At 42.4% G+C, this 14,231-nt stretch overlaps 1 protein-coding gene across 4 annotated transcripts in view; it reads left to right on the top strand.

The window, feature by feature from the left end:
* SLC24A2 (solute carrier family 24 member 2) overlaps positions 1-14,231 on the top strand; it is a 290,438-nt gene that overhangs the window by 182,163 nt on the left and 94,044 nt on the right. For 3 of the 4 annotated variants that reach the window (XM_027549151.1, XM_027549155.1, XM_027549153.1), the window contains exons 3-4: positions 4,834-4,872; positions 7,054-7,162. In XM_027549151.1, coding sequence (XP_027404952.1) covers positions 4,834-4,872; positions 7,054-7,162 — 148 coding nt within the window. The remainder of the gene's footprint in view (positions 1-4,833; positions 4,873-7,053; positions 7,163-14,231) is intronic. The other variant, XM_027549154.1, reaches the window with a different exon arrangement.

The raw sequence follows: 14,231 nt of genomic DNA on the forward strand, positions 1-14,231 counted from the left end.
GATGGGATGGGGAGGGAGGTGGAAGGGGGGTTCAGGATGGGGGATGCATGTACACCCATGGCTGATTCATGTCAATGTATGGCAAAAACCACTACAATATTGTAAAGTAATTAGCCTCCAATTAAAATAAATTAATTTAAAAAATAAAAAAAGAATAAAAAAATTTTTTAAATGAACTTGTGGTTCATACACAATGAAATATTATTCAGCCATAAAAAGGAATGCATTTGAGTCAGTTCTGATGAGGTGGATGAACCTAGAACCTATTATACAGAGTGAAGTGAGTCAGAAGGAGAAAGATAAATATCATATTCTAATGCACATATATGGAATCTAGAAAAATGGTACTGAAGAATTTATTTACAAGGCAGCAGTGGCGGAACGGACATAGAGAATAGACTTATGGACATGGGGAGAGGAGAGGAGAGGGTGAGATGTATCGAGAGAGTAACATGGAAACTTACATTACCATATGTAAAATAGATAGCCAACAGGAATTTTCTGAATGGCTCAGGAAACTCAAACAGGGGCTCTGATCAATCTAGAGGGGTGAGATGGGGAGGGAGATGGGAGGGAGGCTCAAGAGGGAGGGGATATATGTATACCTATGGCTGATTCATGTTGAGGTTTGACAGAAAACAAAATTCTGTAAAGCAATTATCCTTCAATAAATAAAAAGAAAAAAAAACTTTACTTCAAATTAAGGGTATCTTTTTTTTTGGCCGTATTATCTTAGTTCCCCAACCCTCGCCCACTTCAGTGGAAGTGTGGAATCATAACCGCTGACTCGCTAGGAAAGTCCCAGGGGAATTATTTTTAACCAGTGGCTTTCAAGGGTCAAAGGAAGAAAGGTGATTTAAGGATTTGTGAATGATTTATAGAGTTAAAAATGCTTTGTAAATGAGCTATGTGTTTTATTATCAGGGGTGGAGGAATGGCACTTTCAAAACGCATTTTGAACTGGTAGCAAAATTGCCACATGGAATTGGGTTTCCAGCAGGAAGAACAACAGATAGTAATGGCATCATCTCAGTTGTTCAATTACTTGCAGTAATTAGGGAAGGGGTCAGTTTAAATTAAATAAAGGATTGAATTACAGGATACTTTATTAAGTAAAAGATGTATTCCTCAAGAATTGTTGTGGAATACTACAGATTTGGCTTAACAAGTCTTTCCTATAACTGGCAACAGTCTTTGAACAGACCACCAGGAATTGGGCTTTCAAATCAGTGTAGCCCAAATGTATGATATTTAAGTGTGTTTAAAATTAAGGAAATTTATAAAACAGAATGCCAAAATTAATCCTTAAAATCACATAGGTCCTCTTTTGAAGAAGTTGTCTTTTCTGTGACATCCAGTGAGTTCGAATAAACCAGATGTTCAATAGCCCTGAAAAGAAAATCACAACTTTGAGCCCAACCCAAAACCTGGATACTTAGCTACATAATCCAGTGCTTAGAAACACTACAGGATGTATACATTTGGATCGTTTCTCTGGTCCTTTACTAGTTACCTGCAGTGTAATTAAAATCCCTTTAAAATTGAATTTCTAACATAATCAGAGGCACATTTCCAGGACTGTGAGGCTGCTTCAAGGAATGATTAGATGGAGGCTAAGTCAGGTGAGCATTGGGAATTACGAGTAGAGGTGGGTGAAGCCCTGAAAATGAACAATGACCATCATATGTCACATTTCTCATCTTTTTTTGCAACAAAGCTACATAAAAGGAAAGTGGAGGCCGTTGAATGACCTCAGTTGCCATGTGTCAGTATATAAATGTACATGTTGCAACCTGATGTATATTCATGTCTGCAAATTACACTTGAAAGTAAACTAATGATGTCAACTTGTGCTGACATTAGGCAGTGGGAAATTTTGAAGGGGATTTAGAACTTGCCCTGCACTGTTTTATCTTGAAAGAATCTATGTACAAAGCACTTTCTTTCCATCTATTGTGTCTTATGAGCCTCCTTGCTTGTGAGAGAATAAGCAAGTCATTGGAATAGGTATTTTTTCCTTCCTTTCAGACCAAAAAACAGGTTTGGATTTTTTTTTCCTTCTTCAAGTATTTTTTTAAATATGTCTTTTGAATCTATTCTCTCTGCTGGTGATATTTTTGTTCTTATAAAGACCACCCATTTCTTTCCTCAGTTCTATCCCGTTCCTTTATGTTCTGTAGTATCGCTGGGGTATCAAATCTCAGCTCATAATTATTTGTCTCCCATTTAACCACAAGGTGTAAATTTGCTAACTGAAAAGGCGTGCTCTGACAGTTAATCTCCATGTGTGTCCAAAGGCTGAGCCAGCTGCCCTGGATAATTTCCCTGGGGGATTGTTCTGTAGAATATGGGGCCATTTGTTGAGCTCTCTGATGTGGGAGACGAGAAAATGAAAGGACTGCCAGAGAGAAATGGGATCATGCAGTGCCTTTCAGAGCAGAAACAGAAATCAAAGGACAGTTTCACGTCCACTCCACTTCCCCAAGCATGTTCCTGGGACTAGGGAATCAGGGATATTTTCTTATTAGTGTTTCTATAGAAGTCACGAAGACAGAGCCCAGTATTAGGAGCTTATGGCAAATTTAGTCATGCCTGTAAGATATACTCAGAAATGATTGTTTACTCACTCAGTTATGACTCTTTTGTGACCCCGTGGACTGTAGCCCACCAGGCTTCTCTGTCCACAGGATTTCCTGGACAGAGAATACTGGAGTGGGTTGCCATTTCCTTCTCCAGAGGAATCTTCCCAACCCAGGGATCTAACCTGTGTCTCCTGCATTGGCAGACAGGTTCTTTACCACTGAGCTACTAGGGATGCGTACTCAGAAATTACCTCCAACCTAACCGCTTCTGTCTGTGCCTGAAACTTACAGGTTCTTCAAGGGTCTGCACAACTGTCTGGAACCAGAAGAAAAAAAACATATATTGATATCGACTCTAAAATCCAAAAACTATCTACGAGATTATTAAATATTTAATTGAATGTCAACAAAATGTGTAATATCAGCTTTATTAAGCATTTTGCTAGTCTTCTTAAAACTTCCATGTGAAACCAAATCACAGGTTCAGTTTTGTCGCTTGCCAAGACTTCCAGCATGCCTATCATAAGTTCAATGAATTGCCCATAGCCAGTAATTTAAATGCAAAATTATAATTATCCTTCCCATTTTTTTTTACACCAAAAAAATTGTATATTTTAGGTGGAGTGTGGGGGCATCTGAATGTTCTTTCTGTGACATGTTTGGTAGGGCTAAAAAAAGAGAACCCAGGGCCCATGAAGCTATTAAAGTAGTTCTGCCAGCATCTTCTCTTCTTGCTGTGTGTGATTAGTCCTGAAGACAGGTCAGCAAAGACATTAATGGGAGGACCAGAGGGAAGACGGGGGAAAGATTCCAGTTTCTTCTTGCTCTTTGAACCCATAGTCGAGGGGAAGTGACAGAGACAGTGGTCTGATCATGAGGAAGTTCCCAGGGTACCTGCATGCTCTTGGAAAGATTGTAGGACTGTGCCTGGTTCTGTTGAAAAAGGAGTTTTCATTTCATAGAGGAAGCTAAGCCATCCAGTTGGGACCTGGAGGAAGAGTGCCAGAGTCCCCTTGTCTGAGTTATATTCTCGCCAACCAGGCTTCCCAGGTGGCTCAGTGGTAAAGAATCTATCTGCCAATGCGGGAGACACAGGTTTGATCCCTAGGTTGGGAAGATCCCCTGGAGGAGGAAATGGCAACCCACTCCAGTATTCTTGCCAGGAGAATCCTATGGAGAGAAGAGCCCAGCGGGCTACAATCTGTGGGGTCGCAAAAGAGTTGGACACAACTGAGTGACTGAGCATGCAATGGATGGCTGGCCCTCCTGGGCCCTTGTGTTTTGGTCAACTTTTCTCAAAGCGACAGATACTTCGTTTTTTAGAATGAAAAACTTGAAGGGGTGGGGCAGGAAAGAAGGTGGGTCATCTGGATTCCACGTGTGATGATCTTAGTCTTCACTGGCTTCATGTCTTCAGGCTTTACTTGATGTACCACACTTGGGGTGGTGAATGTTGACTCCGTCTGAAGGACATGGAATATGACACATCTGTGTAATCTCAGCCCTTGATACTAACCACTAATAAGAATAACCACTAATGATTCTTGCAGAACTTTTTTCTTTATATGTGCTAAAGTATTATTAATTTATTTTCTTTTGTAAAATGAGATAGTAAATAAGGGTTTTAATTTTTTCACTGAATGATATATCTTAGATATTCTTCCATGTCAGCAGATGTGCACTTACCTCATTCATTGTAGTGACCACATGACATTCCGCTGGATGGCCAGATCACAACTAATTTAACTTTCTTCTGTCACTGGGCATTTGGGTTGGCCATTCAACTTTGATCTTTCAAGTGAAAGTACCATATACCTAAATAACCACATGGTACCAGTGATAAAGAACCCACCTACCTGTGCTGGAGATGTAAGAGATGTGGGTTTGATCCCTGGGTCAGGAAGATCCCCTAGAGAAGGGCATGGCAGCCCACTCCAGTATTCTTGCCTGGAGAATGCCATGGACAGAGGAGCCTGGCACAGAGGACCAGAGGACAGAGGACCCTCTGACAGAGGTTGCAGAATCCCTATGAACAGAGGAGTCCATAGGGTCGCAAAGAGTTGGACATGACTGGAGCCACTTAGCACGTAGCGTACACTCTTAATTCCCTGTGTCGGCATAGTCTTTCCCAGGAGCAGAAAGAACCAAATCTTGCCCTATACTGATGCTTGTGTTTAAGTGTAAAACCTATATGTGACTTGTTGTTTATTTATTTCTTTGTCTTTTGTTTCTGCCTTTTCCTCTTGTGCAGTCCTCTACAGCCAGGGACAAGGATGAACAGACTCTACCGGTAGGAAGCAGTGGCCTTGTCTGTACCTGTTCCTGTGCCTGTGGACAGGGTTGGGAGGGGTGGGTGGAAGAGGGGCTCTTGTGCTCAACAAGTCATCCTCTCCCTTGGAATCCTTAAAGTGTTTAGTCTGCAGGTGTATGAATGTTCTGTCCTGGTATTAGTGTCAACTGAATTCTTACATTCAGTGACAAATGATTTCTAGGACTAGGTTTCAAAAGAATTTGAGTTCCCTCTTTCACTTGGCATGAAAAAGTTGAAAGAGTGAGGTATTTTCAAATTCCATTCCAAGGGATGTTGAGCCGCTATTTGGGGACAGTGAGGGATCTAATGCTTGGTATCTATTTCTTTATGTATCTGCATGCACCTGGTTTTTTTGGTTGAAAATTTCTTTTGGTTCCATCAAAAGAAATGCTGCATGAAGTCTATACATTCAATATATACATAATGCCCGGAAGAATGCTTTTAAGTTCCATAGATATAATCGTAGGAGAAGGAACATTTCCATAGAAGAGTTCCTTTGGTTTCCCCAAATAAGGAAACATAGTAACAGTGATTATGACATATTATTAACAGCAAACACATTTTCCAGTCCCTATCCAATTAACACATCACATTTTGTATTGTGAAGCTTGGCAGGGAAATGACCTTCAGAGTTTTTATGCTCAGTCATCAGTGATTACATTTCAACTCTATTCAAATCTTTTAACCTTGCCCCTAACATTTTCTAAGCCTTAATCTTCTGAATCAAATAACACAGCACAATTTTTTTTTTAAGTTCCAGATTTTTGAGTCTGAAAGGACTAGTAATGAAGATAGATATGACCGCATTCTTCCTCCTGTGATGCTCAGAGTAGAGACTTCTGACATGCATTGGGAGTCCATAGGATATACCAGATCCAGTACTGGGCGAGGGGTACAGACCCAGGCTCTTCCTTTGTGAACCATGATCTGGTTCTGAGATACGAGTCATCCCCTCAGATTCTTCCCCAAACCCTGTAGAATTGGAAATATTATTTCTAATAGAATATCAGGTATAATAAAATCACCCTTAAAAATTCAGGTTTCTCCATGTATCTTATAATCACATTTTACCAATACTTCAGGCTTACTGTGGGTTTCATGTTTCCCTCCAAACACATGGATCATTGTTAATAAGTGTTCTGCAAAATAAGGGATGAATGAGCAATGCTCGGAAACACTGTCCAAGTTAGCCAAGTTAATCACACTTCTTTAGTGTTAGACTTAATGTATCTTAGTGTCTAATACATATCCTAAAACTCTAAAGGTGAGTTAGCCTAGGATGTAGCACTTTCCAAATGTCTCTTGTGGGACTTTTCTCAGGAAACCTCCTTGTAGATGTGTAGTGTGATGAAACATTTTGCAAAACCCCATAAACTAAAGGCCCCTTTGGAGTCAGGGAGGTTCTCTGTGGAGACATAATAGGAGGATCTCTCTCTTCAGATCTCACTTAACACAGACTGTAGGGCTTCATGGATGAGAGCCATGGTTCCCGCATGGAATGAGGTACCCCGAAATGTGTGCCTGATGTTCCTTTGTGGAGCAAGGGGGAAATATTAGCACCTCTGTTGTTAACTTTCTATATTAGTCTTCATAATTTCTACTCTTGTAAATGCTTTATGGTATATATGCACTTGTTTTAGTATGTGTCTGGATAGAGACACATATTCATATAGATAGATACACATATACACACTCAAAAGTTTTACTGATAGGATATGCAATCCAAACATTTTAGAGACTACCCACTGGTTCAGAGAACAGACGGTAAGTGAAACAGACCTGCAACCCATTCTTGTAGCCTCCATTTTTTTGTCTTTATGACCCAAACACCTCATTTTGCTTCTCTAAGACTAAATTTCTTCATCTGACTAAAGGAAACAGTAAGAATGCCTAGTTCATAGAGTTAAGTTTGAGAATGAGATCAACTAATGGAGGTGAAGGATATAGTACATTGAGCATATACTAAGTTCTCAAGAAACAATAGCAGTTGATCCCTTTAGTTGCAACGGATGTGAGAACGCCATTCCTTCCGGAGACTTTGAAGGAATGTACGTCAAACATCTTTGGTTCGATTGTGTGTGATGCTATGACAGACGAGGTGAGGCGCTTGCCTTGCATTTCTGAGCACTCACAGCATCTTTGTCTGGTTTCTTTGCTCAGGTGAAGCCGCGTCTGCAGCGGGGTGGAAGTTCCGCCTCCCTCCACAACAGTCTCATGAGGAACAGCATCTTCCAGCTCATGATACACACCCTTGACCCACTCGCTGAAGGTAAGCATCAGGCTTTGGTTTGGGGACTTGTTTGGGGTGGAGGCAAAGGCTGGGAAAAGGCCTGTCTTCATAAAACGCGTTTGTGCTTCCATCACAAACCCGCTAATGTCCTCATGTGTCACCTCTGCCAGAGGCAGCCCCAGCCCTTTGGTGCGCTTTTTCTACCCCCGCCCAGTTCACCATCAGAGGTTCTTGTACCAGGAACAGGAGCGGAGGTCCGTTTGCTAATTCTGTCTTTTGATGCCTCCAGCATAAATACAGTTTGTTAGCAGGCAGAGCAGACAAAAGAGCTTTTTCTCTCCCTTCCAGCCAGAATGACAGTTCTCTTTCATCATCCTCCTCAGTTTCAAAATGAAGTTGTATATCAGGATAAATTGATAAATTGTATATCTTTAAAAAAGAGAGAGAGACAAGAACCCCATGACTTAGCAAGGCTGGGATTAGTTTGGGGAATGATGTTCACTGCAGAACATTAATGTTGTACCTAGTCTTTGGCAATTGGAAGATGAGGGGGTAAGCTTCTAAACACCTAAAGAGCACTCTCTAAGATAACTACTTAGGATCAGGTTGAAGAACCACCCTGGTTCCCCTCCTAGGGTCATCATATAAACCATCACCAACAGTCTAGTATTGTGTTCTTCCAGTTATACTCACAAGGAAGCCAGATACATTGTGCTTTTTTAATTGCATAAGTATGCTAAAAACAAATTAATTTTTCAAGGAAGTAGGTATCTGATGCATCAGATAAATATAGGAGTTAGGCCACTAGCAAAGGGCTCGTATATTGCCAAGTCATCTGTTCTACCTTCATCCCTGGACCTTACAACTGAGCCTGATGTTACACAGGGGCAAATGACATGGAAACAGGTTTCTGCCAGTGAATGAACACATGGGATGAGATTAATAAATCATATCACACAAATCAGAGCTCTTTACCAATGTAAAGCTTTGCAAAGTAATTTCAAGGGTCTAGATGAAGTCAAGAAAACCTGGGATGTCGCGAGAGTCTCCCTAGGTCCTGTTTCCCCTCACTGAACCTTCACCCAGAATAATAAGTGAGGATCACAGGTTCATTCTCAACGTGGAGCACTGTAGTTATAACACATTTCCACCTTGTGGCCCAGGGAGTTGCATAGCTGGTGTGATGTTTTCCAAGGAGCCTTCCTTCATCGATCCTGGGTTCTGTGTACTCAGGGGCAGTCGTTTGCCAGGAACATCCGAAATATCATTACTCTCTTTACCAGAGGTCCATGTGACAAGGAAATTAGCCCTGGTCACTAGCCTTCTTTCCCCTCCACTGCTCAAGGTCACCCCCAGAGAAATGATCTCAATGAGTGAGGGGATCCCAGGGCAACCTCCTGCCGGCCACGAAGCAGCTGTGTGACTTTGGGCAACTTAGAGCCTCTCTCGTATCTCATTCCTTCATCTCCAATAATAATTACCTCAGTCTAGTAATTTTAAGATTGTCAAAGTATTTTCACACCTGTGAATCTATGCTTTCTAATAACTCTTCACAGCTAACATTAATATTTTAATTTCATAAAGTAGAGTACCACCAAAATAGATCTCAAGGGTATCTCCTTCTCTCTCTGCGAGCTCTTCATTCCAAGCCATCTTTACGCTTCCTAGCTGATCTTCCACTCCCTCCATTGCCTCTTTCTTTGCATATTTTCCACCTAGCAGCCCAAGTAACCTTCTGAAAAAGTAAATCAAATCATGTCACTCCTACTAACCTGCAGTGGCTTCCCATGGCTTATACGAAAATGGCGAAATACTTGCCATGGTCTACACCATCTGTCTCATTCTCCAAACTCACTTTGGCTTACTTTGTGTTAGCTAGACAGATGCCTTCTGTCCTAAAATAGATACTTCTTTCCTGCCTCAGAGTCTTTGCTTAGACTGTTCCCTCCACCCAAAATACTTTTCCTTCTCCCATTTTCTTCCACTTTCCCCTGCTTTATTTTTGCCCAATCTTCAGCAGTTTGTGTAAATGACACCTCCTGACCATTCAGTATAAATGAGGGCACCAGTTGTCATCTCTCGGTGCATCCTTTAGTTTTTCTTTTTGCCCACTTTACAAGTTGTAGGATTATTTGTTTACTACCTGTCTCCCCCAGGACACAGTAAATTTCTAGAGAACAGGGATTCTATTTATTTACCTGTTGTCCCTAAGGTCTAACAAGCTACCTGGTACATAGCAGCTGCTAATGCTTAGAACGATTAAGCCAGCTGGCCATAGTCATGCCCTGATAGTCACACAGTTACAAAGCTTTTTAAAGCCCCATGCATTTAAGGTTGAATCTTGGTTATTTTGAGCTACCATCTTCCCCACCATTACCCAGAAGAGCAGGTGAGAGAAGAAATGAACTATCTTACCTGCCCCAACTCGATTATGAGCAAGCAACTGAGTATACTTATTTCTGGCAAGGCATGTTATACAGTAATTGAGGACAGACTCTAGAGCCAGACTCTCTGGATCCAAATCCTAGTTCTGCATTTACTAGCTGTGTGACCTTGGATAAGTTACTTAACCTCTCTGCACCTCAGTTCCCTCATCTGTAAAAATCAGGATGGTATATAATAATGTCTACATCATAAGGTTGTTATAAGGACTAAAGGAGTTGAATATTCATTAAGCATTTAACACATTGCCTAGAAGATTGTAAGTACCATACAGGTTTGGAATTACTGTTTCATTACATTGAAAAATAATACAGCCTATGAATGTTTTAATTTAAAAAATTCAAAAGGCTGTGGTGAGACTTTCCTGGTGGCTCAGTGGTAAAGAATTCACCTGCTAATGCAGAAGACACAGGTTCAATCCCTGGGTCAGAAAGATCCCACATGCCATGGAGCAACTAAGCCCGTGCACCACAGCTGTTGAGCCTGTGCCCTGGAGCCCGTGCGCCACAACAAAAGAAGCCACCGCAACGGGAAGCCTGCTCGCTGTAACTAGAGGGCAGCCCCCGCTCGTCACAACTAGAGAAAAGCCCACACAGCCAAAAATAAATAAATAAAATTTGGGGGGGGAGGCTATGATGAAAAAAATAAGTCTTCCTCCTCCAACAAACTCCCAGTTTTCTCCAGTCCCCCAGTTCTTTCAGAGGAAATGACTGCTACCAATTACTTGGGGTTCATTCCAGAGATGATCTGTATATATACAACTGTGTGTGTGGGGGGGGGGCGGTGTGTGTGTGTGTGTGTGACCTTGCCCATACGTCTCAACAATCTAAATTTATGTGGTTTTTGTCTGAGGGAGTTCAGTTTCTGTTAGGGCTTGGTTTTGTTTTTCTATCTGGTGGGAAGCTTATGCTTTGTTTCAGTGAGATAAGAGAAGGTGAATCTGGGTTATCTCAGGGTCAGGCCATCCGTAATTTTCTGAATCACCTGGCCCTTGTAGGGTTGTACAGCAATTAAAGTGTTTGTTCCTGCTGTAGCAAGATGTGCCATCTAAATCCAGGCACCTCCATTCAAGGTGAAGCCTCTCCCTGAAAGACGTGGAGTGCTCCAATGGCATGAATCTGGGAGAATGCAGAGAGCCATAATCAGTTCTGGATTTGAGTGATTAGAAAATATGGAAAGGACTTCAGTGCTTTCAAATTGCTCCACAGCACTTTGCCAAGAAAGCAGATTGCTCCAGTATTTTTCCCCAAAAAAATTCACAATCATTTCCCATTCCAAGAACATTCCAAGCTCTCAGAAATAGTCATCTCTCTTTTTGTTTGCATCTAATCACTTGAACTCACACATCCTCGTGCCAAACTGTCACCTCTTAACAATATAGAGCATGCTGGTTACGTCACCAAGTTGATGGCATGAACGCTGTAGCAGCTTCTCTGTTGCACTGATTGATGTTCCTGGCATCTGCCTCGCTGAGTCGTACATTGGCACAGCATGGCAGACAGTCCCATTTCATAAGAGATGTTTTTGACATCATCCAGAACAGATGACCTGTGAAAAGACATTTCTCATCTGTGCCATTCGGGTGTCAATCCAGTGATGGAGCCCTTGCTAAAAGCTTTAATTGGTGGTTGGTTCAGTCTCTGAGCCTGAGTCACAAGATCCGGCAGTGTTTGTGTTTCTTATCCATTGATACGTAACAAAGCACCCAAGACTTAGTGATGTAAAACCACCCCCGTATCATTCCTGCTCATAATTTCATGGGTCAGGAATTTGGGTGATTCAGGGATCAGCAAGGTGATTCTTCTGTTCCATGTGGGGGTCATTTGATGTTATTCAGCTAGGAGATGGGCAGGTTAAAGGATCCAAAAGGGCCTTGCTCACATGTCTGCTGTGTCTGCCACCTTTGAAGGCACAGCTGGGAGGCTGGGTTCAGCTGGACCCCTGACTCTGCATGTGGTCACAGGGCTTTTCCACATGCTTGGTCTTCCCGTACAGTGGCTGAGAGCTCCATGAGCAGACCATCCAAGAGGCCCAGGCAATAGGGGCAGGGCTTCCCAAGACCTAGCCTGGGAAGCCCCAGAATGTCACTTCTACTATAGTCTAACTAGTCACGCCATCCCAAAGGCGAGACCAGACTCAAGACACGGAGGAGGAGACTCCATCTCTGTATGGGAAGATACCAGAGAATTTGAACCACCTTTCATCTAACCCAGTCTGTTTCAGGGGACACACATCACTGACTGGTTCATCCATCCATGGTTCAGTGGTGTTTTCTGGGCAAACTACTCAGTGTGGAGGGGACAAAGCCATAGGTGACCTGCTTTGGGTGAGAAGACAGTACAGCTGTCTTTTTTAAATTCAGAAAATCCTTAGTGTTCCCAGAAGTAGATTTCCACTTACATCACATGGGCTGGGACAGGGCTATGTGACCACCCTGACCTACAAAGAAACCAGAAGTGGGCTCTCTGCCCCCTCAAACATGAAACTCCACAGTCAACCCCAGTGAAAGTCAGAGTTCCCTTTCTCCTTCTCATCCTTAGTAACCTTCATCCTGTCTTTTCAAGTTCCTGATTTACAAAGAGATACAATGTTCCCCTTCTTCCTCCCTTTTAAAACATTCTCTGGTGGCCCCTGAGTCCAAATTTTATACAGTGGCCCTGAATCCTCCCCCAGCAAAAGCATATCCCAATACTTGCCATCTAAGGAGCCTGGTTACCCCAAGACATAGGCAAAATCATGCCCTGCTAAGCTGCTGCTAAGTCACTCCAGTTGTGTCCAACTCTGTGCGACCCCATAGACGGCAGCCCACCAGGCTCCTCCGTCCCTGGGATTCTCCAGGCAAGAACACTGGAGTGGGTTGCCATTTCCTTCTCCAATGCATGAAAGTGAAAAGTGAAAGTAAAGTCGCTCAGTCGTGCCCGACTCTTAGCGACCCCATGGACCGCAGCCCACCAGGCTCCTCCATCCATGGGATTTTCCAGGCAAGAGTACTGGAGTGGGGTGTCATTGCCTTCAGTTCAAAACCATCTCACCAGCAGGAAAAGTCCTAGTTTTTGTGGTAGCCCTAAGCCCCCTGTGACCTGCCTCTCTTCTTTCCTCCCTCCTTCCCCACTCTCTTTTTTCCCCCTCCAATCCTCTCCTCCTCTTTCTCTGCCCTTCTCTCCTTCCTCTCATGTGTCATTCCCTTTGCTGCACTCCTCTGATTGACAAGCAGCTCCTCACAAGTTCCCAGCACCCTCCTGCACCAGGGCCTTTGCACATGTTCTCATCTTTCTCCATCCTGCTTTCCCTTCCTTCAAGTCAACGTACGCATGTTACCTGATGAGAAAGATCTGACTCAGTTGCTGTTTTTGAAAAACAGCAAAATCAAAGCCATGATAATAAAGCAGAGTTCTGGACCTTCCTTGCCTGCCTGTTTATTTGTCCATAAACACCATGAATATATTTATTTGTTGTTTGTATCCTATCGGACACGACTGAGCAACTGAACTGAACCGAACTGAACTCCTGTCTCTACTCTTACATCTTGGACAGGGCAGGCACTCCTCTATCTCCAGGGCCCAGAGTACGTGGATCCCAATCCCTGTTTGTTGAATGGATTGAATGAGTGCTTGCTTATATAATGTTTCTGCTGAAAAACATATGACTAGCCATGTAGATTATCTTAATCCATGCTCTGTCAAGAGACTCTTTGGATGTGACCCACGAAGTCCTATTCAGTTAGTGGTTGTCTCTGCAGTAGTGAGAAGCAGTCATGTCTCCTTCCGTGTGGAATTTCAAATTTTGATTTACATTTTTTCATCATAACAGCAATTTTATTATCAATAGCAAAGTTTAACAAATAAGTACACTTGGTGCCTTAGAAACACAAGAGCAAGGATGATACTGTGTTAGCCTAGGGGGCTTGTAATTGAATTGAAATTTAACCTCAGGGCACGAGACAGTTTAGAACAGCAGGTCCCCAGGCCTGATGTGTGTTTCTCTTGAGACCATTTTCATGACAAAAATCTTCAGAATCCTGTAATGAGATATCTGAAAATGACACCATACTCACAGTACGATACCTGCTTTCTTTGCTATTAAAAGACAGACAAGCTTCCCCCACGGTAAATTCACTTCACGTCACACGGCTGGTCTCTGCTGTCACTTTCCAGCCAACACATTTATGTTGCTTTCATTTAAATTGACTGGAAGGGTGTCCTGAGAGCCTTTCCCCTGCGTTTCTGAAGGGACCGTTTTGGTCCCTCATTTTCCTCCCACTAAGATCCTGTGACATCCTGATGGCAGCTCTGCTTTATCAGTCTGACTCGGCAATGCAGGGTGACGTGAATCCCAGGACATCTTGATCATAAAGCCTCGCAAATGAGTAGCCACTATTTATTGTTTCCCTGTCTTCCCTGTACCTTAGATTATAGGTTTTCAAACTTGTTTCTCAGTAACAGCATAACCTTTTGCTCAAAGGGATTCCCACAGGGAAGAATACATATTTTTAATAGTTAAAACTATTAAGAGTTTACTCATATCAGATCCTTTTATCAGTGTGACCAACTCAATTGCTTTCCTATAAACCATCAATGTCAAACATAAAATAAATAAAGACCCACTCAACAAAATGCAACAAAACCAAAAAGTGCCAGGGATTAACCCAAAGAAAATGTTTAAGAAC

This window comes from Bos indicus x Bos taurus, chromosome 8, assembly GCF_003369695.1.
Source record: "Bos indicus x Bos taurus breed Angus x Brahman F1 hybrid chromosome 8, Bos_hybrid_MaternalHap_v2.0, whole genome shotgun sequence".
In the NCBI taxonomy this organism is placed as follows: Eukaryota; Metazoa; Chordata; class Mammalia; order Artiodactyla; family Bovidae; genus Bos; species Bos indicus x Bos taurus.